The sequence below is a fragment of the Oratosquilla oratoria genome, chromosome 1 (genome assembly GCF_046742065.1).
Source record: "Oratosquilla oratoria isolate Oo_2021 chromosome 1, ASM4674206v1, whole genome shotgun sequence".
In the NCBI taxonomy this organism is placed as follows: Eukaryota; Metazoa; Arthropoda; class Malacostraca; order Stomatopoda; family Squillidae; genus Oratosquilla; species Oratosquilla oratoria.
In genome coordinates, this window is record NC_134777.1 from 129,401,773 (window position 1) to 129,428,060 (window position 26,288).

At 39.8% G+C, this 26,288-nt stretch overlaps 1 protein-coding gene across 2 annotated transcripts in view; it reads right to left on the reverse strand.

The window, feature by feature from the left end:
* LOC143027002 (synaptotagmin-5-like) overlaps window positions 1-26,288 on the reverse strand; it is a 179,925-nt gene that overhangs the window by 18,997 nt on the left and 134,640 nt on the right. For both annotated transcript variants that reach the window (XM_076187835.1, XM_076187826.1), the window contains exons 6-8: window positions 25,616-25,819; window positions 10,562-10,714; window positions 4,439-4,559 (exon numbers count right to left, since the gene is read on the reverse strand). In XM_076187835.1, the coding sequence (XP_076043950.1) occupies window positions 4,439-4,559; window positions 10,562-10,714; window positions 25,616-25,819 (478 nt within the window). The remainder of the gene's footprint in view (window positions 1-4,438; window positions 4,560-10,561; window positions 10,715-25,615; window positions 25,820-26,288) is intronic.

Sequence of the window (26,288 nt, forward strand, 5' to 3'; positions counted from 1 at the left end):
AGAGAAGAAAGACTTGGGAGTCTTGATAAAAGACAACCTGTCATCTGGCAGACATATCAACAGGATTGTGGGAGACATATATGGATTACAGCAGAAGAATTAAATGGTGTTCCACTATATGGAACTCTGTTTATTACTGCTCTCCAGCTTGACATCTTGTCCTCTACTACTGTCCTCATGTATCTTTCAAAGTCTTTAATCCATTCCAGTAGTTTTCCTTTCAGGCCTCCAACATGCACCAATTTCTAAAGTTGAATGTAAGGTACTTTATCAAACACCTTCTCTAGATCCAAGTATGCACCACCCACCCCTCTCTTGCAACACATCAATCACTCTCGAGGAAAACCTTAAAAGGTTCGACATACATGACCTTCCAGATCTGAAGCCAAACTGACTGTCTGTCAGAATGTTCATCTTTTCAAAATATTTGGTCCATCGATCTTTCACAATCCTTTCACATAATTTCACTACTGTGCTGGTTAGTGATACTGGCCTATAATTCAGTGGTGTTTCCTTGTTTCCACCTTTGTGAATTGGCACCACATTTGCACTTTTCCAATCAAGTGGCACAATGCCTTCTTTCAATGAATATGTGATAATACTGTGGATCATATCCACTAGTTGTTCCCTACATACTTGAAGTATCCAGATTGAAATCTTGATAAGTCCTAAAAAAAAATTCACATCCAACGATCCCAGGAGACTGAGCACTTCCCTCATTTCTACATTTATATCTGCTAAACCTGTTTTTTCTTCTCCCCTCGCTTTTGTGAAGACCAATTGGAAACCTTCATTCATTATATCTGCCTGAGCCGAATCCTCTTCAAAGACTGCACCATCTACTATTAACTTGGCGATTTTTTCCTTGTGTCTAAATTCACCATTTATGAACCTGTAAAACAGTTTGGTTCATCTTTGCATTTTTCTATTGCATCTCTTTCAAAATTGCAATCTTCCTGAAAATTCTGGTATAGTCATTCCTAACTTGTTGTAAGCTTCTTTTGTTTTATTGCTTCTTTTCTTTCTCCATTTTCCCCAAGCCACATCCCTGACCTTTTTTGTAATCTCACACTTTTTGTTAAACTAGTCCTGTTTTTGCTTCTTCCTTTCTCTAGTATTTGGCACATGTTTGTTCACTTCTAGGTTGTAAATGTCAAGAAAGATTTCCCATTTCCTCTTTATTCCTCTGGTATTCATGAATTCCATCCAGTTTGTTTCTTCAAAGAATTTTTTCAACCCTAAGTAATCTGTTTCCCTAAAATTTATTCTCCCTTGCCTGTGTGATTCATTCCTTGGCTCTATTTCCTCATCTGCCAGCTGAAATTCATTTGTAACATGGTCACTTTTTTGTATTGGGCAAAGGTAGTTCAAGGAGCTGATGATGTCTGGCTCTTTGGTTAGTAACAAATCTTATCTTGGGAGTGTCATCTCTTACCTGGGTTACTTCCTTTACCCATTCCATTATTATGTTCTCCACTACTATACTTAATGGTATTTCCCCAGGAATTTGCTTTGCTGCTTGCTTCCCAATCCTCCCAGTTGACCTCACCACAATTAAAATCCCTAATAAAGACTATGGTACTACTTTGTTCAATATTTGTCTTTAGGAAAAGAGCTGTATCTATTAATATTTCTTGATATTCAGTTTCAGTCTAAGCTTTTGTCTTGGGGCGAACATATGCCATCATGAAGTCTCTTTTATTTTGCACTTTAGTACTAATCTTTAGGTGAATTGTTTCAGCCCTGCCTTCACTTAGATTTGCTTCTTCCACCTTTATGTCACTTCTCACTACAAACATTACTCCACCCTTTTTATCTTCTCTGTCTCTTCTCCAGGAGGTGTATCTATTGTTCCCCAACTGTATATAAATTTTTTTCTCTACAAAACACAATATATCAGGCTCATTTATTTCCAACCTAGCTGATAGTACACCATCAACATTAGCAAATGCTATTCTAAATTTCCTTGTAGTGCTTACTTTGTAATACTGCCTTCTTGTTTTCTTAGAAACCATTTCCTCACGTGATTGAGAAAAAAAAAAAAAATCTCTTTAGGTCCTTCAATAATTTTGGGCTTTAGGGTCCTCTAAAAGCTTCTGTGTCTTTCCTTGTTCCTCTTTGTTAGCATCTTTCCTAATCTAAGCCAACTTCCAAGACTTGCTGATTGCTTCTTTTGCCATGGCTTGCGACTTGAGCTTTATTTTCATCAGACATGTACAATTTCTCTTATACTTACCTAACCTATATATGCTATCAATCTGGTCTATTATATCCAAATCTTCCCCTAGAGTTGTTGATGTAATTTCCTTAATCATTTGCATTTCTTTTTCTTGACATAACTTCCATGAGGTGTTGTATTCTTCTTGGCATCCAAAGAGTAAGAGACGCATCTAGACTTGTCTATAATGTCTAATAATAATTATTGTCAAATAATAATTATTGGAATGGATGAAAGACTTCCTGATTGGGAGGAAAATGAGAGTTGTAATTAGAGAAAAATTCTCCAACTGGGAAGAAGTAAAAAGCGGTGTCCCGCAAGGATCGGTACTGGCCCCAATCATGTTCGCCGTATACATTAATGACATGAATGAAGGCATGGAGTGCTATATGAATTTTTTTGCAGATGTTGCAAAATTACTTGAAGAAGGTAAGAATGGAAGAGGACTACAACTCATTGCAACAAGATCTGGACACAATATGGAATTGGACTCAAAAGTGGGAAGTGAAATTTAATATAAAGAAATGCAGTATAATGGAATTTGGAAAGAGTAAAAACAGAATATCAAAAGATTACAGAATTGGAGACGAAAAAATAAAAAAAGCAAACTCTGAAAAATATCTTGGAGTGATGATTGGAAAGGACATGAAACCTGATAAGCATATAAATAAAATATTCGGAGAAACCTACAATTTATTGAGGTCAATCAAAGTGGCATTTACATATATGGATGAAGAAATGATAAAGAAAATACTAACTACCCTGATAAGACCAAAACTTGAGTACGCAGCATCACTTTGGACACCCAGTACCAAAAAGAATATTAAGAAACTAGAAAGATTACAAAGAGCGACAACCAAACTAGCACCAACTCTTGCCGAACTAACATATGAGCAAAGACTATCCAAACTGAACCTACCAACTCTGGAACAAAGAAGAGAAAGAAGAGATTTGCTGACTATCTACAGAATAATGAAAGGAATGGAAGTTTTAGACAGGAATGACCTGTTAGTGTGGGACAATGGTAAAACGAGAGGACACAGAAAAAAACTGAAAAAAGATAGTTATAGAAAAAACTTGAAAAGGAACAGTTTCCCACACAGAGCGATTAATACATGGAACAAATTAGACAACAAAACAGTATGTGCAAACACTATACAAGATTTTAAGATAAAACTTGATGCGGAGAGATACAAAGACGGGTCACCACGAGCATAGCTCCCCTCCCATATATTACAACAGAGTCCACTTGGCCAGACTGCGGTGCGGCCACCACCCAGCACTTCTAAGCTACCAGAAGAGGCTGGATGACCGCATTGTGAACAGCTGCCCAGGATGTAACACTTCACCCCATACCATACAACACATAATGGAAGACTGCATTATACACAATTATGCACGCAAACAACACACCATACACTCTATAAAGGATTTGTGGGAAAACCCAGTTTCGGCTGTAGCATTCCTTGGGGAGACGGGACTGCTCGGACAGACAGTCTAGGGAACGCCAACAACAACAACAACAACTAGGTAAATAACATCTCTGACAAGAGATTCTCTTTTTTTATATACAGGTATATAACTTTTACTATTGCTTCTTCCAGGTTATCTCTTTCCTGTTGCTTCATGATCTCTTTAAAGGTTACTTTATTTCTCCTATCCTCATTTGCCTCTCCTCTTTTCTCTATGGTGTTAAGATTTTTTTCTCACAAAGTTTCATTTCCCCTTGTCAATTTATCAGTCTCCATTTTTTGAGCCAGGTTTGTTTCCTTTTCCTGCTCAAGATTTTTTTTTTTTTTTTTTTCAGATTGTGTAATCTGGCATCATGTGAGGAAATTAAGTCTCTAAACCTTTCCAATTCTGGTAATATGATTACAGTGTTTAAGTCACTAATGGGGATAAATTGCATAGACAGAAGATATCTCCTGATTAAAGGTCATGGGATTAAATTAAGAAAGACCACATGTCTAAAGAATGTGAAAAAATACAGTTTTCCGTATAGATGCATAAATATGTAGAATATCTTAGAAGGTGATACAGCCCAAGCTCAAACAATACACAAGTTCAAATCAGAATACAATTATTGGAAATCAAGGATGTAGATTAAGTTGGAACTGTAAATGAGTTTGAGTCTAGATATGTTAAAAATTAGAAAATAGAATACACCCACACACTGTGCACACATACACACTTTCATGCTTATATACACAAGCTACTTACAGAACTCCTCAAGGTCCGGCACGATGCTGCAGAACTTGAGATTGGTTGCTTTGATGACAGACACCGAGAGCCGTTGTGCAGTGGGCAGGTAGCTCAGTCCAAACAGCACCTCACCCAGATCCTGTAGGAGGCCAACATGGTGAGACAGGAAAAAAAAGGTGGATGGGGAGGACACACAGAGTAAGCTGATGTTGCTTGAAACACCAGGAAACTGTTAAAACTGATGTTAAAGTTAAAACAGAATTTTCATACAAGAAGAGAAGACATCAATGTTTTTCCCTTCTTCCACCAGCCTGTGAAGTGAAAGTAACCTCACACTCGTGGATTACAGAGAGCACTCCAGTATTTCCTCCAAGAGCAGAGATTGCCAAACCCTATTTGAGTTGTGATCAACAATCTTTATATTTATACACAAATTATTTATACTTCAAATAATGTTAAAAAAAGAAAAGAAACAAGCTAATTGTTATTAGAATTGATGCATGGAGTATACAATATAAAAAACTGTTGACAATGCAATGGTATAGAAGTTAACAGGTATAATATTGGCACTTCATAGGAATATATGATTTTTTAAAATTCAATTACATAATTCTTTTTTATATGAATTATAGAAAACTCCATTCTCCATTCCCACTGGACCCCAACCTATGTATAAGAGCAGAGGTTCTCAAGCTTTATGTTTGTGGGTCCTTTACTTATGTAATGCTGTTTGCAAAGTTCCTGGATATCTTTTCAATGCTGAATAAAATAGTTTTGCATCCGCCGACTGATACACGTTTCCGAACTGTATTTATTTACCTAGTTGTATTTTGCGGGAGAAGAGCTATGCTCATAGGGACCCGCAGTTGTATCTTTCCGCATCCAGTTCTTTCTTAAAGTCGTGTATAGTTTTAGCACTCACTGTTTTCTCTTTCAATTTATTCCATGTATCTATCACTCTATGTGGAAAGCTATTCTTTTTCAGATCTCTTCTGTAACTGTCCTTAAGTTTCTTCTTGTGTCCCCTTGTATTTCTTCTGTCCCATTTAAGTAGATCATCCCTGTCAAGGATTTCCATCCCTTTCATAATTCTATATATGGATATCAAATTGCCTCTTTCTCTTCTTTGCTCCAGAGTTAATAAGTTTAGTTTGTCCAATCTTTGTTTTGTATGTCAACATGCTGAGTGTTAGTGCCATGTTTGTTAGTGCTCTTTCAATTCTTTCTCGTATATGTTTTTTTTTTTTTTTTTTTTTTTTTTTAATGGATGTCCATAGTGACACTGCATATTCTAATTTTGGTCTTATCAGTGTAACTAGGATTTTCTTCACCATTTCCTCGTCCATGTAGTCAAAAGCCACTTTCATTGATCTTATTAAGTTGTAGGTTTCTCCAACTATTTTGTTTACATGTTTGTCTGGTGTCATGTCATTTGAAATTATCACTCCTAGGTCTCTGAATTTACTTTTGTAACTTCTTTTGTTCCAATTTTGTATTTACCGGATATTTTATTTTTGCTTTTTCCAAATTCTATTACACTACACTTTTAATATTGAAATTCCCTTCATTCTTTTTACTCCAATTCTAAACTTTGTCCAGATCTCCCTGAAAAGATTTACAGTCTTCGTTACTCTCTTCAATAGTTTTGCATCATCTGCAAAGAAGTTTATGTAGCATTTAATTCCTTCATCCATGTCGTTCATGTAAATAGCAAACATTATCGGAGCCAACACAGAGCCTTGGGGTACTCCATTTATCATGTCTATCCATTTTGAGTTCTTTTCTCTAAGTATCACTCTCATTTTTCTTCCTTTCAAGACGTCTTCCATCCATTCCAATAATTTTCCTTGTATTCCACCTATTAGTTCAATTTTTCTTAGTAGTTTTTTGTGTGGTACTTTGTTGAAAGCCTTTTGTAGGTCCAGGAAGGCACAATCTGCCCAGCCATCTCTTTCTTGTATTGTGTCTAGCAATCTTGAGTAAAAGCGTATTAAGTTTGTAGTACATGATCTTCCACTTCTAAATCCAAATTGGTTGGTGTTTAATATTTTGTTCTTTTCCAAGTGTTTAGTCCATTTGTTTTTAATAACTTTTGCATATTTTTGCAATTGTGCTTGTAAGGGATACTGATCTATAATTTGTTGGATTTTCTTTATTTCCTCCTTTATATATTGGTACAACATTAGCATTCTTCCACTCTTGTGGTACTTTCCCTTCTTTGAGTGAGAAGTCATCTTGTGTATTTTGTCTGTGAGTTCGTCTATGCATTTGCTATTCCGTCTGGACCATGTGACTTTCTGACACCGAGTTTCTTTATTTGGGCCCTTATTTCTTTCTGTGTCACCATTATTTCTTCCATTTTAGGGGATCCTTCCTGGTGACTATCATCCCACAATTGTGAGCTTTCAATTGTAAAAATCGACTTAAAGAGTCTGGTCATTACTTCGGCCATTTCTACATCTTCTGTGTATTCTTGATTTCCTTCACGCAGTTTTATTATTTCGTGTTTGTCTTTTAGTTTGTTTACATATCTGTAGAACAGTTTAGGTTGATCTTTGCATTTTGCTATTATATCTTTTTCATAAGTTTCTTTTTTCCTCTCTTCATATGTCTACATATTCATTTCTCAGTTTATGTATGTTTGCCATTTAGTCTCTTTTTTGTCTCTTTTCCATGCTTTGTCTCTTCTATATTTAGCATCGCTACACTTTTTATTATACAAGCACTTTATGTACTCCTTTTTCTGTTTCTGCTTAGGCACATATTTGTCTTTTCCCTCTTTATATATTTCTTTGAAAATGTTCTATTTGTCTTCCGTCTTCGTTTTATCATTTGCAAAATTTTCCCAACAGGCATTTTGGAAAAAAATGTATGTCTTACAAAATCAGTTTTGTTGTACATCAGTCTTCCTTCTCTATGTTTCTTGTTCCTTCTTAGCATATTTTGTTCCTTAAGTTAAATCTCTATTAGTATGTGGTCACTCTTCCCAATTGGTGTTTTATAATTTATTTCTACTATTTCTGGTTCTGAGGTGAATATCAAATCTAGTCTCGATGGTTCTTCGTTTTGTCTAAATCTAGTATTTTCTTTTAACCCATTGCATCAATGTGTAATCTATGGTCATATCCAGTAGAACATTTCCCCAGAGTTCGTCTCCACCTCCCATGGTCAATTCTTCCCCATTTATTTCCTTTGCCTTAAAGTCACCCATAATTACTATATTTTCTCCATATTTCAGTGTCTCAGTTAATTCATTCTTTGTGTCTTCTAGTAATTTGGAGTGTTCACTATCAGTCCAGGTCTTAGTTTTTGGTGGCACATAAACAACTATAAACCTTCTCCTTTTCATATTGCTGTTTTGACTTTAACTGTGATTAATTCCAAATTATCTTTTCTTTCTGTTGCTTTTATTACATTTAGGTCCTTTCTAGTCAATATCATGACCACCCCCCTTGTTTGTCCTATTTTTCGACCAAATGTTGTATAATCCTTGTCACACCATACTTGATTGTACAGGACCTTTCATTTTGTCTCTGCAATTCCCATTATGTCAGGTTTCTCTATTGATAGATAGTCATTCAATTAATTTAATCCTGATATCATATCATCCATATTTGTATATGCCACTTTTACTTTTTTCTTCTCTTCTCTTTTTTGGTTTAAGTTTCCATTTTTCTGATGTACCATTTTTTAAGTCTCAGATCTAGCACTCTCTCTCTCTCTCTCAAAAAAAAAAAAAAAAAAAAAAAAAAACCGTCTCCATTCTTTTCTCGTTTTTTTTTTTCTGAGCCTCACTTCTCATTTCCCTACCTTTCTCTAATTCCTTGGCATTCATTTCCTTTTCTATCCATACATTTTTGTATTTTTCACTGTTTGCTAGTTTTGTTTATTTTGATAGTACTTCTGCTATCATTTGTGTTCTTAGTTTGATTTTCGTTGGTCTGTGATTCTTTTCTTTTGAGTGTACCCATCCTGTGTACATCATCGATTTCTGTATCTAAACTTTGTCCTCCTTCTTGGACTGCTTTTAGAATCTCCTTCGCAATTTCTTTCTCTTCCCTTTGGTATTTGTGTACATTGTGTTTTTCATTTATACCATAAACTACAATGCATTTCTTTTTGTCTACTGTATCTCTCACCCAATTTTCCCTCTCTTTGATCACCTTGATCACTGTTTCCTTTGCAGTCTCTTCTACCTGCTGCTGTACTCTTTCTGTGAATGATAGTTTTTGACTTTTGCATTCCTTTTTTCACTGTTTTTTATTTCGTTTAGTCTCTTTGATTCTTCCATTTTTTCCGTAACTGCTTTCAATTGTTCTTTTACCTCTTTTTTCAGTTCATCATGTGCAGTCTTAACCTCGTTTTCCTTTCATTTTATCTTTTTATCGCACTTAGTTCACTTTTTAGTTCGTTTAATTCCCTTAGTATTACCTCGTTCGTAGTACCTAGGTTGGTTATTTCTAGTTGCAAATCTTTGTAGTCTAATCTTAAATCGATCACTTCGTCTCTTAAGTTGTTAATTTCTCTGTTTCGTATTACTCTGCTAATCCTAAAATTCCTCTCAGTGTCCAAGGTTTTCTCCATTGTTTACCCTTGCCTCCTAAACCCCGAGAAATACTCATCACTTACATACCTGCTGGTCGCTTTGGGAGTGTTGTTCAGGCATGTTTTTTTTTTTTTTTTTTTTGCGTATTACCCCCCATGGGGACTCAATCCTAAATTCGTCTAGTCCTATTTTCGCTAGTTCATTGATTCTTCCTTCTTTATTACTTTCCATTTGGTATTAAAGTATTCACTCAAGAACTGGATCGGATACAAACCCCGGCGGTCCCACGAATACATATTGATACTCCCTGCAATACCAATAAGTCGTTTTTCCGGGTGAGCAGTTAAAGCGCTTGTTCGGAGCGCTAATCGTAGCGAAACTCGGAGCAGCTGTTGACACTTCCTTTCTCCTCAACTGCTTATGACCGAATGTTGTATGCCCTCTAAGGTGGTTCTTTGGATGCTTCAGACTCCCCAGATCCTAGATTGATAACCCCTGTCCTAGGGAGACCTGTGGAAGAATCCGTGGATTTTTGCCGACCACCGTGGGGCCGCGGAAAATCGAGGCAACAACTGATTGACAGACTAAGGTTTCTAAATCCCATTCTCAGCTGAACAAAGCGGCCTGTTATTAGCCAGAACACACAAGCACGAAACTGGACTGAAGGTGCAACTCTTTACTACTTCGGGGTTGGACAGTAGCGAGGGAGAGCTCAGCAACCCCCGACCATATGCAAAAGGCAGTCTATTCATCCATCGGCTCCAGTAACAGTTCCTTCTATCGCCACAGCTGCTAGAATCAGTTTCTTTTCCGCACCCAGTCCAGACATGGGACAGAATGGACGGAAAAGGGAGTAGAGTACAATTAGGGTGGAAAAGAAAATGAGAACATAAACAGAGCAAGAACATTGGAGGTAGAGGCATGATGCACCAGCGTACCGCTCTTGATCATCCTGGTGACCCCATCCCTTCTCTTTGCATTGTTGGAAAATAGATTCTTTGATGTTTTGCTAACATGTATTGGTGATGTTAATAAGGTTACAATGCACTTGGCTTAAAGAGCGTTCACCATTGGTAGTTTTGGCAACACAAATAAGAGAGTCTATTCGTTACAATTACTACTACATTTTTCTATGTTACCAGAGACCAAGACTGCACAGCAGCAGTCTATAAACTTATTTTACAAACAATACTACATATATTACCGTCCCCCTTTCCGCAGTGGAGGTGGAGAAAGAATGAGTCCCCTTAGATTGAAAAAAGGAAGTGCATGTACAGGTTACCCCCTTTCCCTCCTTACACGCACTTTGGGTGTCAATGGACCCGTCCTGAAGCAGTGGCCTTTTGTCAGAGTCGAAAGGAAAGAGGGTAATGACCAATATTTACTATAAGTAAAAACCCTCTTACACAGAACCTAAAGTCGCCAAGACCCTCACCCACAGCTATACCCATACTCAAAAATCCCTCGCAATGTATCACGAAAACGCAAGACACACTCACTAACCAAGATCCCTTCACCTCACTCACTGCCTTAAACTACCAGAAACATTTTCGCTCAGCAGACCACGAGGAACTTCTTACAGAGAACTCACTCACCAGCTTGGGTTCCACCAGGTAGTAATTGAGAGTAGTCTTCTCGTCGGCCGTAGTAAGCGTCTTGATTTCTCGAAGGGGCTGCGTCACTTCACCCAGGGTCGTCGGGCTCGTCCATTTGTCGCAGTCGAGAGCTACCAGTTTCACCATCAGCTCCTGCGACAAGATGAGATATTTGAAGATGTCTCAGAGACAGAGGAGGGAGAAGGAGGTTCTCTGTAGGGAGGATGTAAAAAGGGAGAGAAGGAAGATTCACCTTTCAGGTGAAGAGTGTCCTAATCACAGAGGTCGGGAGGAACTAATTCCATCCTGCTTTACTTTCGTTTTGCACAAAATACACCGAAGAAAAGTAAGGTGGGTGACTTTTATCATTGGGGAAGACGCTGTACAGAAAAGAGATAATGGTAATATATAAATGAATATTATATACTATAATATATATATATACATACACACACACACAGTCAACTCCCCGTTAACACGAGTTCTGTTAACACGATTTCGATCTTACACGACTTAAAATTTATTAATATATATTCTGATAACACGAAATGTCCGATGTTATGTGAGTTGAATTTCCCGCCTACTGTAGTTGAATATCTCGCCGCCAGAGCGCAGGAGAGACGCTCTGACTCCCGCGCTCCCGCTCTCTGCCTCTTGTCCTCAGTGTTAAGCCAGCCCTCACAGCGTGTGGAACTCATAAACAATTTTATCAAAGTTTTGTGTTACATAAATTCGTGTACTATGGCACCCAAGCTTCCTGGTACCCCAAAGGAGAGTACAGCAGAGGTCAAGAAAACTTGTGACCATAGAAAATAAGTTAGAAGTGTTGGATCGTTACGATCGGGGTGAAAGAACTTCTGTTATTGTTCATGCTACCGGACTGAATGAGAGCACTTTGCGGACCATCAGGGCGAATGCTGACAATATCAGAGCCGGTTCTGTTGCTGGTACATCAGCCTCCTCTTCACAATGTTCCTGAGCAATATCCATGGAGATGGAGAGGATGGAGAAGTTATTGGCACAATGGATCCAAAACCAAAACAAGCATAATGTCCCTATCTGCATGGCCATCATACAAGCTAAAGCTTTAAGTCTCTACTAGGATGTGTAAGACGAGAATGAGGAAGACAAAAACAAAGCCAAGACCTTCAATGCCAGTTCTGAGTGGTTCTAAAGGTTCAAGAAACGATATGGCTTCCACAATCTCAAAATGACTGGGGAAGCTGCATCTGCCGATGTGGAAGCAGCCAAAAGGTATCCGGCTACCCTCAAGACCATCATCGAGGAAGGTGGCTACACTTCCAAGCAGATTTTTAATATAGATGAGACAGATCTATATTGGAAAAACTGCCTATCCGGACCTATATATCGGTTGAGGAGACGACTGCACCTGGATTTGAGGCCTCCAAGGATCGTCTTACGCTCTTGTTCGGTGCCAATGCAGAGGGAGACTGCAAGCTGAAACCTGCCCTTGTCTACCACTCGGAAAATCCACGAGCATTGAAGGTGTGTATGTATGGATGTTGATTATTAGTCATGAAAGCTTTGAATTTTTTTTACCAAGATTGTAAACGCTCGTTTTTTTGTGCAAAAAAAAAAAAAACACCGTCACCAACTCACAATTTACGGCACACTAAACTAATTTTGTTTGTTCTTGTGTCTTCACAGGGCTTCAAGACCTTCCTACCCTGCTACTGGTATTCCAACAAAAAAGGATGGATGACGGGGAGCATATTCAAGGACTACTTTGGGAAATTGGAGAAAGAGTTGGAACTTTACTGCGAGAAGGAAGAGATTCCATTCAATATTCTCCTGATCTTGGATAATGCTCCCAGCCACCCCCCGTCAATAGAAAATCTCTCCAACAACATCCAGCTCGCTTTCTTGCCGCCAAACACCACTTCCATTCTGCAGCCATGTGACCAATGAATTATTAAAACCTTCAAGTCGTATTATCTACGTTCGACCCTGACTGACATGGTTGAGAGAACACAAAAAGACAAGATGACCGTGAAGGAATATTGGAAGCAGTTTACCATCAAAGATGCTCTCCGCTTCATTAAAGAATCTTGGGAGAAAGTGCCAAGGAAATGCCTAAACGGGGTTTGGAAACATCTGTGTCCTCAGCTGGTGTACGATTTCATCGGCTTTGAGAACCAAGAAAATGTCTCTAAAGCTAACAAAGAAAGACTTGATAAGGCCAGGGAAGCCAGGTTTGACCAACTTGAGCAGAAGGACATTGATGAACTGCTAGAATCGCACAGAGTGGAGCTGACTAACGAAGAACTGTTAGAGACTGAAACGATACAGAATGCAGAATTGGAGGCAGCTGCATCTCGGCCTATATCAGAAACCCCAGAGCCCGAGAGAGTCTTGACCAAAAGTGACCTCGAAAAAACACACTCGTTTATACGAGAAGGACTGGATATCTTGGAAGCCAAAGATCTGAATATTAACAGAAGTGCAACAGTGGCCAGAGAAGTTATGTCGGAGCTGAACTGTGTAGGCGGCAGACGAATTCCTTCCGCCCACGGACGATTTGTTTCACCTCCAACGAAGGAACAACGGGCCTCCTTACCCAAGAGAAGCCCACTAGGAGGCCCATCGAATAGAACGACTCTTTCATCGCGTGGACCACAGCTGCGCGGACCATACGCCTCAGAGGTCACCTAGTGACCTCTTTCCCCATAAGTCTTTCAAGATCACCAAACATGAGAACTCGCTCAGCCAGGGTCAGAGTTCGCGTCTACGGCGCTCACGACCCCAAGATCTTCTATTGGCTGCCCTTCTTGTGGGCACGCCCATTTTTGATAATTAACTATGTAATTGGCTGCCTTCTTGTGGGCACGCCCATTTTTGTAATTAGCTAGGAAAATCTGGCACCTCCGAAGTCTTCTTCGGACCTGCCAGCCATGTTTTGTACTAGAACTAGGCAGACACCAATAAAGGAGAGAACTCACACCCGTAGTTTGGAAGTTGCAGACGACCCTTCCAACAGTGGTGGCTACAGCGGTGGGATAGAACTCGACATTCAACGACAGCAAGCAAATCTACAAGCAACCAGCACAAGCACGGCGCAAGCACGACGTCCTGGCCATCGCCAATCAATTCACGCGACACCGAAGACAACATTCAACAGACTTAGAGCTTCGTCATTTCTTCAGGGATCTCCAACAGACATTCTATCTCCACCAACCAGCTACATAACCGTGGATTCTCCACCACGCCCTCCAACTTAAGCAACGAGAGACTTCGCTACTACAGCCAGCGGAACATCGAGCGACGAGAGATTTCGCTACTGCAACCAACTGCACATCGACCGACCTCCGCCGCTGTGCCAGCTGCCCAACAGTTACGTCAAGAAGACACCTCCGCAGCTGCCTGACAGCTGTTGTCGAGTGAAGACACGTATAATCTCCTACAAGCCCCTTTTCAATTGTGAAATCACATGTTATACTGTGTAGTGTGCTCCTTTCCCCATACATTCTGATAATTCAACAGAGCACTAACCTTTACCAACATTACAGCAGTCCCCGTGAACGCAGGATCCCCTCACAACTCCCCATCACCCTTCCCTCCATCACCCTGTACGCGACCGCAACCGCCCATCACCCGTTCCCTCCATACGTCAACTTGGGTAAGTAGATATAGTTCCGTTTTATAAGTCCACCTAGTGCAACAGGATCTCTTTTTTTTTTTTTTTTTTTTCGTAAATGCAACATAGTGACCACCACCCTTACACAATAAAAAAACAGACCCATTACACGTAGCCAATCGGCACAGATCCCGCAAGACATGGAAGACCAGCAACAACAACAACAGCAACAACAACAGCAACGTCCTAGCAGTTCGGAACAAGGTGCAACTGCCGCGCCTACCCAAAATTTAGTAACTCTGATCAAAGAGGAGACGACCTTGCCTCTTTTCAATGGTAGGAACATACCAGTACACAATTTTCTAACAGAAGTGGACGCTGAAATTGCACGTAGAGGAGCCACAGATGACAAGACTAAAATCTCTATACTGACGTCTAGGATCGACAAACATGACACAGTAGCGGGATACATAATACACTCAGACGCCTTCCTCGAATTAGACACATACGCAGACTTCGTGGACGAGTTCAATAAGGCCTTTGATATTTTTGAACCGCTTGGCGCCTTTTCAACCATTTATTCTGTGGGGAAACAGGTAAATCACCCACCTTACCAGTCTAAGGATAAAGCAGTGAGTGTAGCTACCTCCGTAAAAACAAAATTGAGAGACAATCTGTGTAACAGTAAATGGGTAACAAACGGAATGATGAGTGTGGAATATGTCGTATCCATGGTAGCCTACCTTGTTTTCCTTTCTCAATTGCACCCAGAGACATTGCGACGAGTCGGCACCTCCGCCTTCAAACCTGATGTCAAATTAGCGCGATTCGCTAGACAATTTCCTGACTCGGACGAGGCGACCGCGGAAATAGAAAGCCAGACTACACCTATTACACGCAACCACATGATAGCACAGGTAACACAGGCCACTCCTCCTATCACGAGATCAAGACATACATCTAGCACACGTCATCAGTCACGTCACCGATCCCCCTCAAGGACACGAATGTTCTGCAACTTTTGCAAAAAAATAGGCCACACAGACGATATATGTTTCCATAAATTCCCCACATCGCCCACCAGGCACTGCAGTTATCATGGAACATGCTTTCACTCATCAGACAGGTGTAGAGTTCTACGTTCACGATCCCCACACAACCGAGGATCCACCTACTCTGCCAGGAATCCACGTAACTCATCCCCGACACATTCACGTCATACATCTCCTGTGAGACATGCACGCCACTCCTCCCCTGCTAACCTGTCACATCACTCATCCTCTACCTGACTCCTCGGTAAGAAACCGAAAGGCCGGTCAAGATCAGACAACCCTTACACTGACATTCAAACGTCCATGTTGCCAGTTCACACGCTTAACGTATCAGATGCATCTCCTCAGACATTAATCTTCAACGCCACGACTGGAAAAAACAAATTGAAGGTTTTCCTTGACACAGGTTCCCCAGTGAACCTTATGTCGAAAGGTAGTTTTCATAAATTGCGCACCCAAACAAAGCGCGTGACTATTCTAGAACCACCAGATGTTAATTTGTGCAATGTGGATGGGATTCCCTTCCCCATCACTGGAAAATTTTCTTTAGACATTAGTTTCAAGAACGAGTGCCCATCCATTACAGTTCCTACTTATGTAGCAGATGTTCATTTCCCTGCTGATGTTCTCATAGGCTTAAACTTGATGAAGCAGCATAACATTATTATATATCCTGCTCAACATGGCATCATTTATGCAAACCATTTCCTCCCAGCATTGCCTTCAGCAATTTCCCCTACAGTCAACCACCTCAAGGTGACCGAGCAGGAAAAACCCAAGTTAATTTCAAGTAATTTTAGCCAAAATAGTCAACCCAACTCTGTTTCGTCACACGAGGACGAAACAGCCCTTGATGGCACCTACAAACAGACACATGCACATGACTCTAAACCCTCCATTCCACTACCAACGGTAGGAAGATGTTCCAAGCGTAACAGGCGCGCACTATCCTCTCATAGGTCTAAGTCTGCTAGGCAACAGACAAAACAACAAATGAATGACATTAATCTTTTACAAGCGGAAGCAAATTTCTTGCCACTCTTAGAGGAATTCCACACACATTCCGCACCAGTCTCTCAAGTGTTAGCTACCTTCCAATATGCTCACGCAGTACTTATCAGTCCAAAGACACTGTTCCCTCGTGAGTACACACGCATACATATACGAGTTTTCCAAGCACCAGACACCGATGTACTCTGTATGCCAGAAACTTGCCGCGTAAAAGGCATCTCCTTGTTTTCAGCCATCAGCTCTACTTCAAGGAGAGGTCACACTTGCATTGTTATTGCAAATGATAGTAACGCACCCCTCCACCTCACAGTTGGCACAAACATCTGTGATTTCCAAATTTATCCCTCACGTATCAAAATCACAGATGACGAGCTCCCAACTTCTCAAGTTTGTGCCATGGTTCCTAATGTGCAAGCAGCACAGGTACCTATTGACGCATCTCACCATAACTCAATTGATTTTCCTGATGCACAAGCAGACTTGCTTGCACTTTGCAACAAGTTCAGACAGACCATTGCAACGGAAGGTGAACCCCTTGGAGTAACTAATAAAATTCAACATCATATACCCCTTCGTGAGAACTCCAAACCATGTTACATTCCCGCATACAGATTACCGCACTCTAAACGCATGATAGTAGATACACTGATTAAAGACATGATTGCACAAGACGTAATTGAACCATCTATTAGTGAATGGAATTTCCCACTCTTTGTAGTACCAAAGCAAGACGGGTCCTTCCGACCTTTAGTAGATTTCAGAGAGTTAAATAAACTCATCATTCCTGACCGACACCCTATTCCCCTTCTAAACGAGCTCCTCCACTCTGTTGGTGAAAACAATGTAGTTTTCACCACCTTAGACCTTATGTCGGGATATTTCCAGATCCCCCTTGCTCCAGAGTCGAGGCCTCTGACAGCCTTTAGCACACCCACAGGACACTATCAATTTAAACGACTCGCCATGGGTCTCGTTTTAGCCCCTTCAGTATTCACACGCCTCATGCATCAAGTACTAAATGGTCTCATTGGTGATTCTGTTTTCATGTATCTCGACGATGTCATAATAGCTTCCAAATCCATTGACGAACATCTACACACTCTACACAATGTTTTCTCGCGGCTAGAACAAGCAGGTCTCAAATTGAAGCTTAAGAAGTGTTCCTTCCTTCAGAAGGAAATACGTTTCCTAGGACACGTCCTAAATTCCAAAGGAATATTAACTTCGCAGGACAAGGTCAAGGCAGTCACTGAATTCCCACGTCCTACTTCCATAGATCACGTACGCTCATTCCTTGGTCTATCAGGATTTTACAGACGTTACATTCAAGGTTACGCTAGTGTAGCAGCCCCTTTGACGTCACTTCTTAAGAAAGACATACCCTTCACTTGGACACCTGACCAAGAGAAAGCCTTTACTGACTTAAAGAAAGCCTTAACCACGGCACCTGTCCTTGCTTTCCCAGACCACAAGCTTCCCTTCACAATTTACACAGATGCATCATATTCCGGATTAGGCGCTGTTCTCATGCAAGAACACAACTCAAAACTCAGACCTATTGTATATGCGAGCCGCACTCTTAACAAGCACGAACGTAATTACTCAGTCACAGAAATAGAAGCCTTAGCAGTGATATACGCCCTCAAGCATTTCAAAGACATTATCCTCGGATACGAAATACACAGACCATCAACCAATCTTACATTTGTTTAAAGGAAAAAATCTGTCAGGAAAACTTGCCCGATGGTTCCTCACCATCCAAGAGTACATGCCTACTTTCCATTTCGTCCATGGAAATGCTCTTAGTCGACACATTGCGACCGTTATTCCAGGCCCTAATTCAACTAACATTACACAAGCACGCATAGCAGCAGCTCAGAGATCAGACCCTCTTTGGAAACGTGTCATATATTTCCTCGAATCTGCAGACACAGGTGACACTGACAATTTCCCCCCAGACATTGACAACTACACACTAGTTGATGACATTCTCTATCATAAAACAACATTAACAAACAAACAGGAACCCAACAGATCGGTCCTCCAAATAGTAGTTCCTACAGAGCTCATTCCAGAAGTTTTAAAACTTATACATGATTCCCCTATTGCTGCACATCCTGGCAAAGACAAATGTGTTACTCAGGCTAGACTACATTATTTTTGGTTAACTATGCGTAAGGACATACACAACCACATCGACTCCTGTCATTCTTGTGCGAGTCACAAAGGTCACATTAGCGGTCATGTTCCAATTCTAAATTACCCTACACCTTCAAAACCCTTCGACACAGTAGCTGTCGATCTTCTTAAGTTACCTCTTACACCCAATGGAAACAAATACCTTTTTGTCTGTGTCGACCACTTTTCTAGATTCTGTATTCTTGCACCCTTACCAGACAAGACAGCACAGCACGTTGCGAAGACAATTATTGACAACCTCATATGCCCATTTACGACACCCAAAACTCTAATATCTGACAACGGCAGTGAGTTCAACAATGAGATTCTTTCGAACATTTGCGATTATTTCCAAATCAATAAATGTAATACTACTGCTTATCATCCTAGTTCAAATGGCCTAGTTGAGCGCCAGAATAGAAAGATTCTCAATGTTATCAGACATCTTGCTTCTGACATTCAACCCTCCTGGGATGAACATGTTCCCATGATTCAAGCGTGTCTAAATTCTGCAATAAATAAATCAATATCGGAGTCACCCCATTTTGTTCTTTTTGGTTAAGACAAACAACTCCCTTATGATCTTCTCCTTACAGAATTACCACCAATATATAACTTCAACGATTTTGTGAAGGTTAAAGTAGCAAATTTTAATCACCTTTTCAAAAGAATACATAATTCTCTCCATCTAACGAAGGACGAAATGGTCCGTTTGCACAACAAATCAGCCAGAACTGACACCTTTGATATTGGAGACATTGTTTACACTCTTAACCACACACCTACCTCTAAGCTCTCAGCAAAATTCTCGGGTCCCTATCGTATCCTTGACCACGAATCCAACAATAAAGTAAAGGCACTCAGTTTGCAAACTCTGACAGAGACCCTGTTGCATAAAGATAACATAAAAAAGGTTCCTCGTGGCTTAGCCATAGAAAATGTTAATTCCCCAACTACCTCTCTTCAGGATAGAGACGACAACTCACAAACCGTCTCGCAAAATCCGCCAGTACCATTTTTCCATTATAATCTACGTAACAGAGCCACACCTTCATAAATGTATATTCCTTATATAGGTGAACGGAAACTATATCTACTTTCCAATATTCTTAATTTTAAGCTCTCATGTTTTCATATATTTTATTCTTGTATATAATCCTAATGCCAAGGCCTTGTTAAGGACCTTGCCTTGTGTTTTGTTCTTGTTTCTCTATGTGTACAGTCACCGGGACGGTGACAATAGCGTGGCCGAGCATTGTAGGCGGCAGACGAATTCCTTCCGCCCACGGACGATTTGTTTCACCTCCAACGAAGGAACAACGGGCCTCCTTACCCAAGAGAAGCCCACTAGGAGGCCCATCGAATAGAACGACTCTTTCATCGCGTGGACCACAGCTGCGCGGACCATACGCCTCAGAGGTCACCTAGTGACCTCTTTCCCCATACGTCTTTCAAGATCACCAAACAACATGAGAACTCGCTCAGCCAGGGTCAGAGTTCGCGTCTACGGCGCTCACGAAGCCAAGATCTTCTATTGGCTGCCCTTCTTGTGGGCACGCCCATTTTTTGATAACAATTAACTATGTAATTGGCTGCCTTCTTGTGGGCATGCACATTTTTGTAATTAGCTAGGAAAATCTGGCACCTCCGAAGTCTTCTTCGGACCTGCCAGCCATGTTTTGTACTAGAACTAGGCAGACACCAATAAAGGAGAGAACTCACCCCCGTAGTTTGGAAGTTGCAAACGACCCTTCCAACAACTGTTGTAAAGTGATGTTAGATCAAAAGAAGAAAAGATGACGCAGACGAAACTCCACTATTTCTTTCAAAAAAAGACAGTCAAGGATTAGGAGGCAGGGCGAGGCGAGGAGGGAGAGGGAGGTGAGGAGGCAGGGCGAGGCGAGGAGGGAGAGGGAGGTGAGGAGGCAGGGCGAGGCGAGGAGGGAGAGCAGTGTGAGGAGGCAGAGAGGGGTGAGGAAGGAGAGGGTAGTGAGGTTGGGGACGGGAGCACGGCAAGCGACAGTGATGGTAGTGATGCGTCATAATGTTTACATGTAGAAATTTTTTATTTTACCGCACAATAAATACCAATATAGTAAGAATGTGTGTTTTTATTGTTTCTGTAACCTTCAAATTTATTAATAGTGTGTCTGCTTAGGATTTTTAGTGATAAAATCCCAAAATAGACGGACTTTCCCGTTGCCCAGGAGCGTAACCCCCACTATTACCATTATTTCTTATGGAGAAATAATGTTCCATTAACACGATTTCCATTAACACGACATCTCTAGGAACGTAACCCTCGCGTTAATGGGGAGTTGACTATATATATATATATATATATATATATATATATATATTATATATGTTACCTAGTTGCATTTTACGGGAAGGGGAGCTATGCTCGTAGTGTCCCGTCTTCATATCTCGTTTTATCTAGACTTTTTACATTCGTGTATTGTTTTTGCACACACCACTTGTGAGGAAAGCTGTTCTTTTTCAGGTCTCTTCTATAACTGTCTTGATTTTTTTTTTTCGTGTCCTCTTGTATTTCTACTATCCCATTTTATTAGATCCTCTCTATCAATATTTTCTATGCCTTTTATGATTCTATAAAAATAGTTATCACATCTCTCTCTCTTCTTTGCTCTAATGTCTGTAGCTCAAGTTTTGCTAGTTTCTCTTCATATGATAGTTCTGAGAGTGTTGGTGCCAATTTCGTAATTGCTCTTTGTATTCTTTCAAGTTTTGTTATACATTTTTTTTTGTACTTGGTGACCACGTCGTCGCTGCATACTATCTTGGTCTTCTCAAAGTGACTAGTATTTTCTTCACCATTTCTTCGTCCAGGTATGTAAATGCCACTTTGATTGTTCTTATTAAGTTATAAGTTTCTCCAAAAATTTTTGTTTATATGTTTCTCAGGGGACATATTATTCATAATAATGACTCCCAGGTCCTTCTTATTTTCTACTTTTTTAATTTCTTCTCCCAATCTATATGATCCCACTATTTTTTTTTCTTCTTCCAAATTCCATTATACTACACTTCTTAATATTGAATTCCATCTCCCATTACCTACTCCATTCCCATACTTTATTGAGATCACTCTGTAGCGACTCACAATCTTCTTCAGTGTTCACTTTTTTCAACAATTTTGCATCATCCGCAAAGAAGCTCATATAACTTTCAATTCCTTTATCCATATAATTTATATAGCAAACATTATTGGGGCCAGAACTGTTCCTTGTGGAACTCCATTAATCACTTCATCCCAATTAGTGTCTCTTATCACCACTCTCATTTTTCTTTCATGCTAGAAGTCTTCCATCCACTTCAGCAGTTTGCCCTGTATTCCTCCTGCAGTTTCTACTTTAGTAATTTCTTATGTGGTACCTTATCAAAAGTTTTTTTTTTCAGGTCTAGAAATGCACAATCAGCCCATCCATCTCTTTCTTGTATTACATCTATTAGCCTTGAATAGAAACACATTAAGTTTGGGACGTATGGTCGTCCTTGTCTAAATCCAAATTGCCTTGGATTTAGTGCGTTTTTTTTTTTTTCCAAATGCCTTACCCATCTAATTTTGATAATTCTTTCACAGATTTTATTTATCGTACTTGTAAGAGAGACTGGTCTATAGTTAGTAGGGTCTTCCTTGTTTCCCTCTTAATATATTGGTATTATAATTGCTCCTTTCCAATCTTCTGGAACTTATTATTCTTTCAATGAACTGCTTATTAGACTATGTATTTTGTCTGTTAGTTTATTCCTGCATTCTCTCAAAATCCAATTTGCCATTTCATCTGGTCCATGCGATTTTCTGACATCGAGATTACTCAAATGATTCATTATTTCATTCCTTGTTACTTCTATCTCTTTCATAGGGGGGGTTTTCTCCTCCCACTCGATATCTCTAGGTTGTATGTTCTCCCTCGTAAACACTGATTTAAAATGCTTGTTCATAATTTCTGCCATTTCTATTTCCTCTGTGTATTCAACTCCTCCTTATCGTAGCTTCTCAAATTCTTGTTTGTTTTTCAGTTTGTCGTTTACAAATCAGTAAAATAGTTTTGTTGATATTTACATTTTTCTATTACATCTTTTTGGTATTTTCTCTCTTCTGCTCTGCACATTTGTACATATTCATTTCTATAACTAGTATATATTTTCCATTTTTCAGGTCTTTTGTCTTTTTTCCATTTTATCCAAGCCTTTTCCCTTTTGCCTTTTAACTCCCTACATCTTTTGTTGTACCAACACTTTACATATCTTTTTTCTAGTTTTTGTCTTGGAGCATACTTTTCCACTCCTTTATCAATTTTTGTCAAAATATTCCATTTCTCCTCTACTGTTGTTTCCTCCTTGTGTATCCTTTCCCAATCTGCTTTTTGAAAGAACTCTTATAAAAAAAAAAAAAAAATCCATACATCTATCTTCCCTTTCTATATTGTTCGTTTTTTCCATGTATTTTTCCTCATTTAGTTCCAGTTCAACCAATATGTGGTCACTTTTACTTATTGGTGTCTTATATTCAATCTTGTCCACTAGTTCGGGTTCTGATGTGATTATTAGGTCCAGTCTCGATGGTTCTTCCTCATTTCTATGCCTAGTATTCTCTTGTATCCATTGCGTCATTGTATGTTCTATAATCATATGAAGTAGTACATTTCCCCATAGGTTGTCTCTACCCTTCACTGTCATCTTTTCCCAGCAGGTTTCTTTACAATTAAAGTCACCCATTATAACTATTCTTCCTCCATCTTCCATTATCTTATTTAGTGTTATCCTTGTGTCTTCTAACATATTTTTGTGTTCTCTCTCTTCCCACGAAGCCGTTTTAGGAGGCACATAATTTACTACGATCTTCTTGCTCTTCCCATCCCTGTCCTCCACTTCCATCATAATTATCTCTACTCTATTTTTTCCATATGTGACATTCCTCACATTTATATCTTTCTTAGTCAGGAACATAACTCCATCTCCTTGTTTTACCTCTCTGTTTATAATCCAATAATCATATGCACCATGTCTTACACTGTCAGGTGGTAGTGGACCTTTCAATGTTGTCTCTACAATTCCCATTATGTCCGGTTCTTTTTCCTTCAGGTAATCATTCAGTTCGTTCAAGCCTGTTATCAAGCCATCTATATTTTTGTAACATACTTTTAATTTTCTGCTACTTCCATCCTGTTTTCTGTTTCCATTCCGTTTTTCTCTGCTGTGAACCATTTCCTCGCTTTCATATCCACTACTCTCCAATAGAACTTCTCTTTGACTCCGTTCTTTTCTCGTTTTTTCCCCCTTAGCTTCTAGTCTTATTGTTTTCTCATCCTCTCTTTCCTCTTTATTCATTTATCTTTTTATCCATACCTGTTTATATTGATCACTGTTTGCTAGTTTCCCTGTTTTTGGTAAGATATTCTCTGCTGTTGTTCGTGACCTGAATTTAACCTTAATTGATCTGGTCTTATCTGTGTTGTATTTCCCTATCCAATATATTTCTTCAATTTCTTTCCCTGTTTCTTGTTCATCCTCTTGAAATACTAATATCTTGTTTACCTTTTCCTTCTCTTTTACTCTTGTAATCCTACTTGGATTATGCTTCTCTTCAATCCCTAATATAATCATACTTTTTTTTTGTCCGCTAAGTCTCTTACTATATTCTTCTTCTCTCATCACTTTAATAACTGTGTCCTTGGTTTGTTCTTTCATCTGTTGTGTCACTATATCTCTAAATACAATTTTATTGTTCCCTTGGACTTTTCTCCAACCCTGTGCTTCTTTTGCTATGGACTCTTTATTCTCTTTATTATTCTTGTTTAATTCCTCATTCTCATATTTTACTTCTTTTAACTGTCTTTTTAATTCTTCTATTTCTTTATGTTTTGGTTCTCCTTCTTTAGTTCTTCCAATTTATCAACTCTTTGCGTAATTCGTGTAAGTTGGCTGAACCTAACCTCCCAGTGTTCGATCATTTTCTCCAATTTTTCCTCTAGATTTGCTAATCGGGGGAGGTTGGCATCCCCTCCCTCATTAATTCCATGGAAATTATTATCTCCACTTTCTATTGTGTTGTTGTTATCTCTATTTCTGATCTTAGTGCCTTTACTTATATTTTCGACTTCACCTGTGTCGTCTGCAGCCCTCATGTTGACATTTCTTCTGAAGTCCAGGAGAGCCTGTTCGTCTCCTTCCTCATTCCCTTCCATTTTCCTCAGTAATCCCTCCCTTTCTCCTTTTTCTTCACCTTCCCACTACACCACAAGCTTTCCCTTTCCCTACTAATACAACAAAGGTACTCCCTCGTAGTTGAGATCGACGAAACTTGAAGTTTTCCTGGAGTTTCAAACTTCGCTGTCACTTTGACCGACGTGTGTGATCCACCATGGTCTTGGATCATGTGTTCGACTCGTGATTGACAGTTATTACCCACCTAGATGAGAGTTCATACTATTGACCGATCTATAGGCAATGCTGAGACCTTACAACCACCCTCCGAACTCCACTAACGAGATTTTGTGTGTATGTGTATTTACTTAGTTGTATTTTACAGGAAGGGGTGCTACGCTCGTGGTGTCCCGCCTTTGTATCTTGCAGTGTCTAGTTTGCTCTTAAATTCATGAATGGTTTTTGCGCACACTATTTTTTTCATCCAGTTTGTTCCAAGTGTCCACCACTCTATGTGGAAAACTGTTTTTCTTCAGATCTCTTCTATAACTATGTTTTTTTTCCTTTCCGTGTCCTCTTGTGTTTCTCTTGTCCCAGGTTAACAAGTACTCTCTACCGAGTATGTCTGTGCCCTTCATGATTCTGTAGATGGTCAGTAGGTCGCCTCTCTCTCTTCTTTGCTCCAGAGTCGGTAACTCCAGTTTAGCCAGTCTCTCCTCATATGACAAGTTTACACGTGCAAGGGCCATTTTTGTGGCTGCTCGCTGGATTCTTTCTATTCTTTTTGGAACTGGGTGACCACAGTGTCGCTGCATATTCTAGTCTAGGCCTTATCAGTATTGACTAATATTTTTTTTAATAATTTCTTTATCCAAATATGTAAATGCCACTTTTATTATTTGTGTGTGTACGCGCGCCATCCACTACATCAAACAAAATCTGAGGGCAACCAGCTCATCGCCTCGAGACATTGTCCCCAAATCCCAAGAAAGAAGGAAAGATCAAAGTAAAGAAAGAAAAGGTTCTTCATCTCTCGCCCGAATTCACCTTTAGTTCGTTTCTAGAAACTTCGACGACGAAAGACTGGTTAAACGCTGGGTTGGTAGTGTGTCGGATCGTTCGCGTCCGGAAGACGTGGAGTGGCGCCGACTTCACCTTTCGCAAAGATCGTCGTTCTCTCCAGAGGATGACCTTGACGTAAGGGTCACAAGCTCCGCCAAGATACTCACGACCTGCTAGCCCTCGCAGCTCCTGCAGAGGGAGAAAGAAGAGGCAAAGCGTTAATTCAGATATGAAGACAGAGAAGAAGAAGAAGGACTGGGATGAAGGAATGGTTGGAGGGGAACATAAGGGAATGGTAGTGTGGCTTGGAGGAAATTAATATCGGGAATATTGAAGAGGAAATGGGGAAAGAGGGATGCAAATGAAAAAGACTGGAAGGGGCAAGGAGCTAAAAGACAAAGGCCACTGGAAAGTGGAACAATTTGAAAAAAAAATCTACATTTTGTTAGTGTTGGTATACACACAAACAAACACACACACACACGCACGCACGCACGCACGCACACACACACACACTATATATATATATATATATATATATATATATATATAATATACATATATATATATATATTATTTATGTGTGTGTGTGTGTGTGTGTGTGTGTGTGTGTGTGTGTGTGTATATATACATATACACACACATATATATATATATA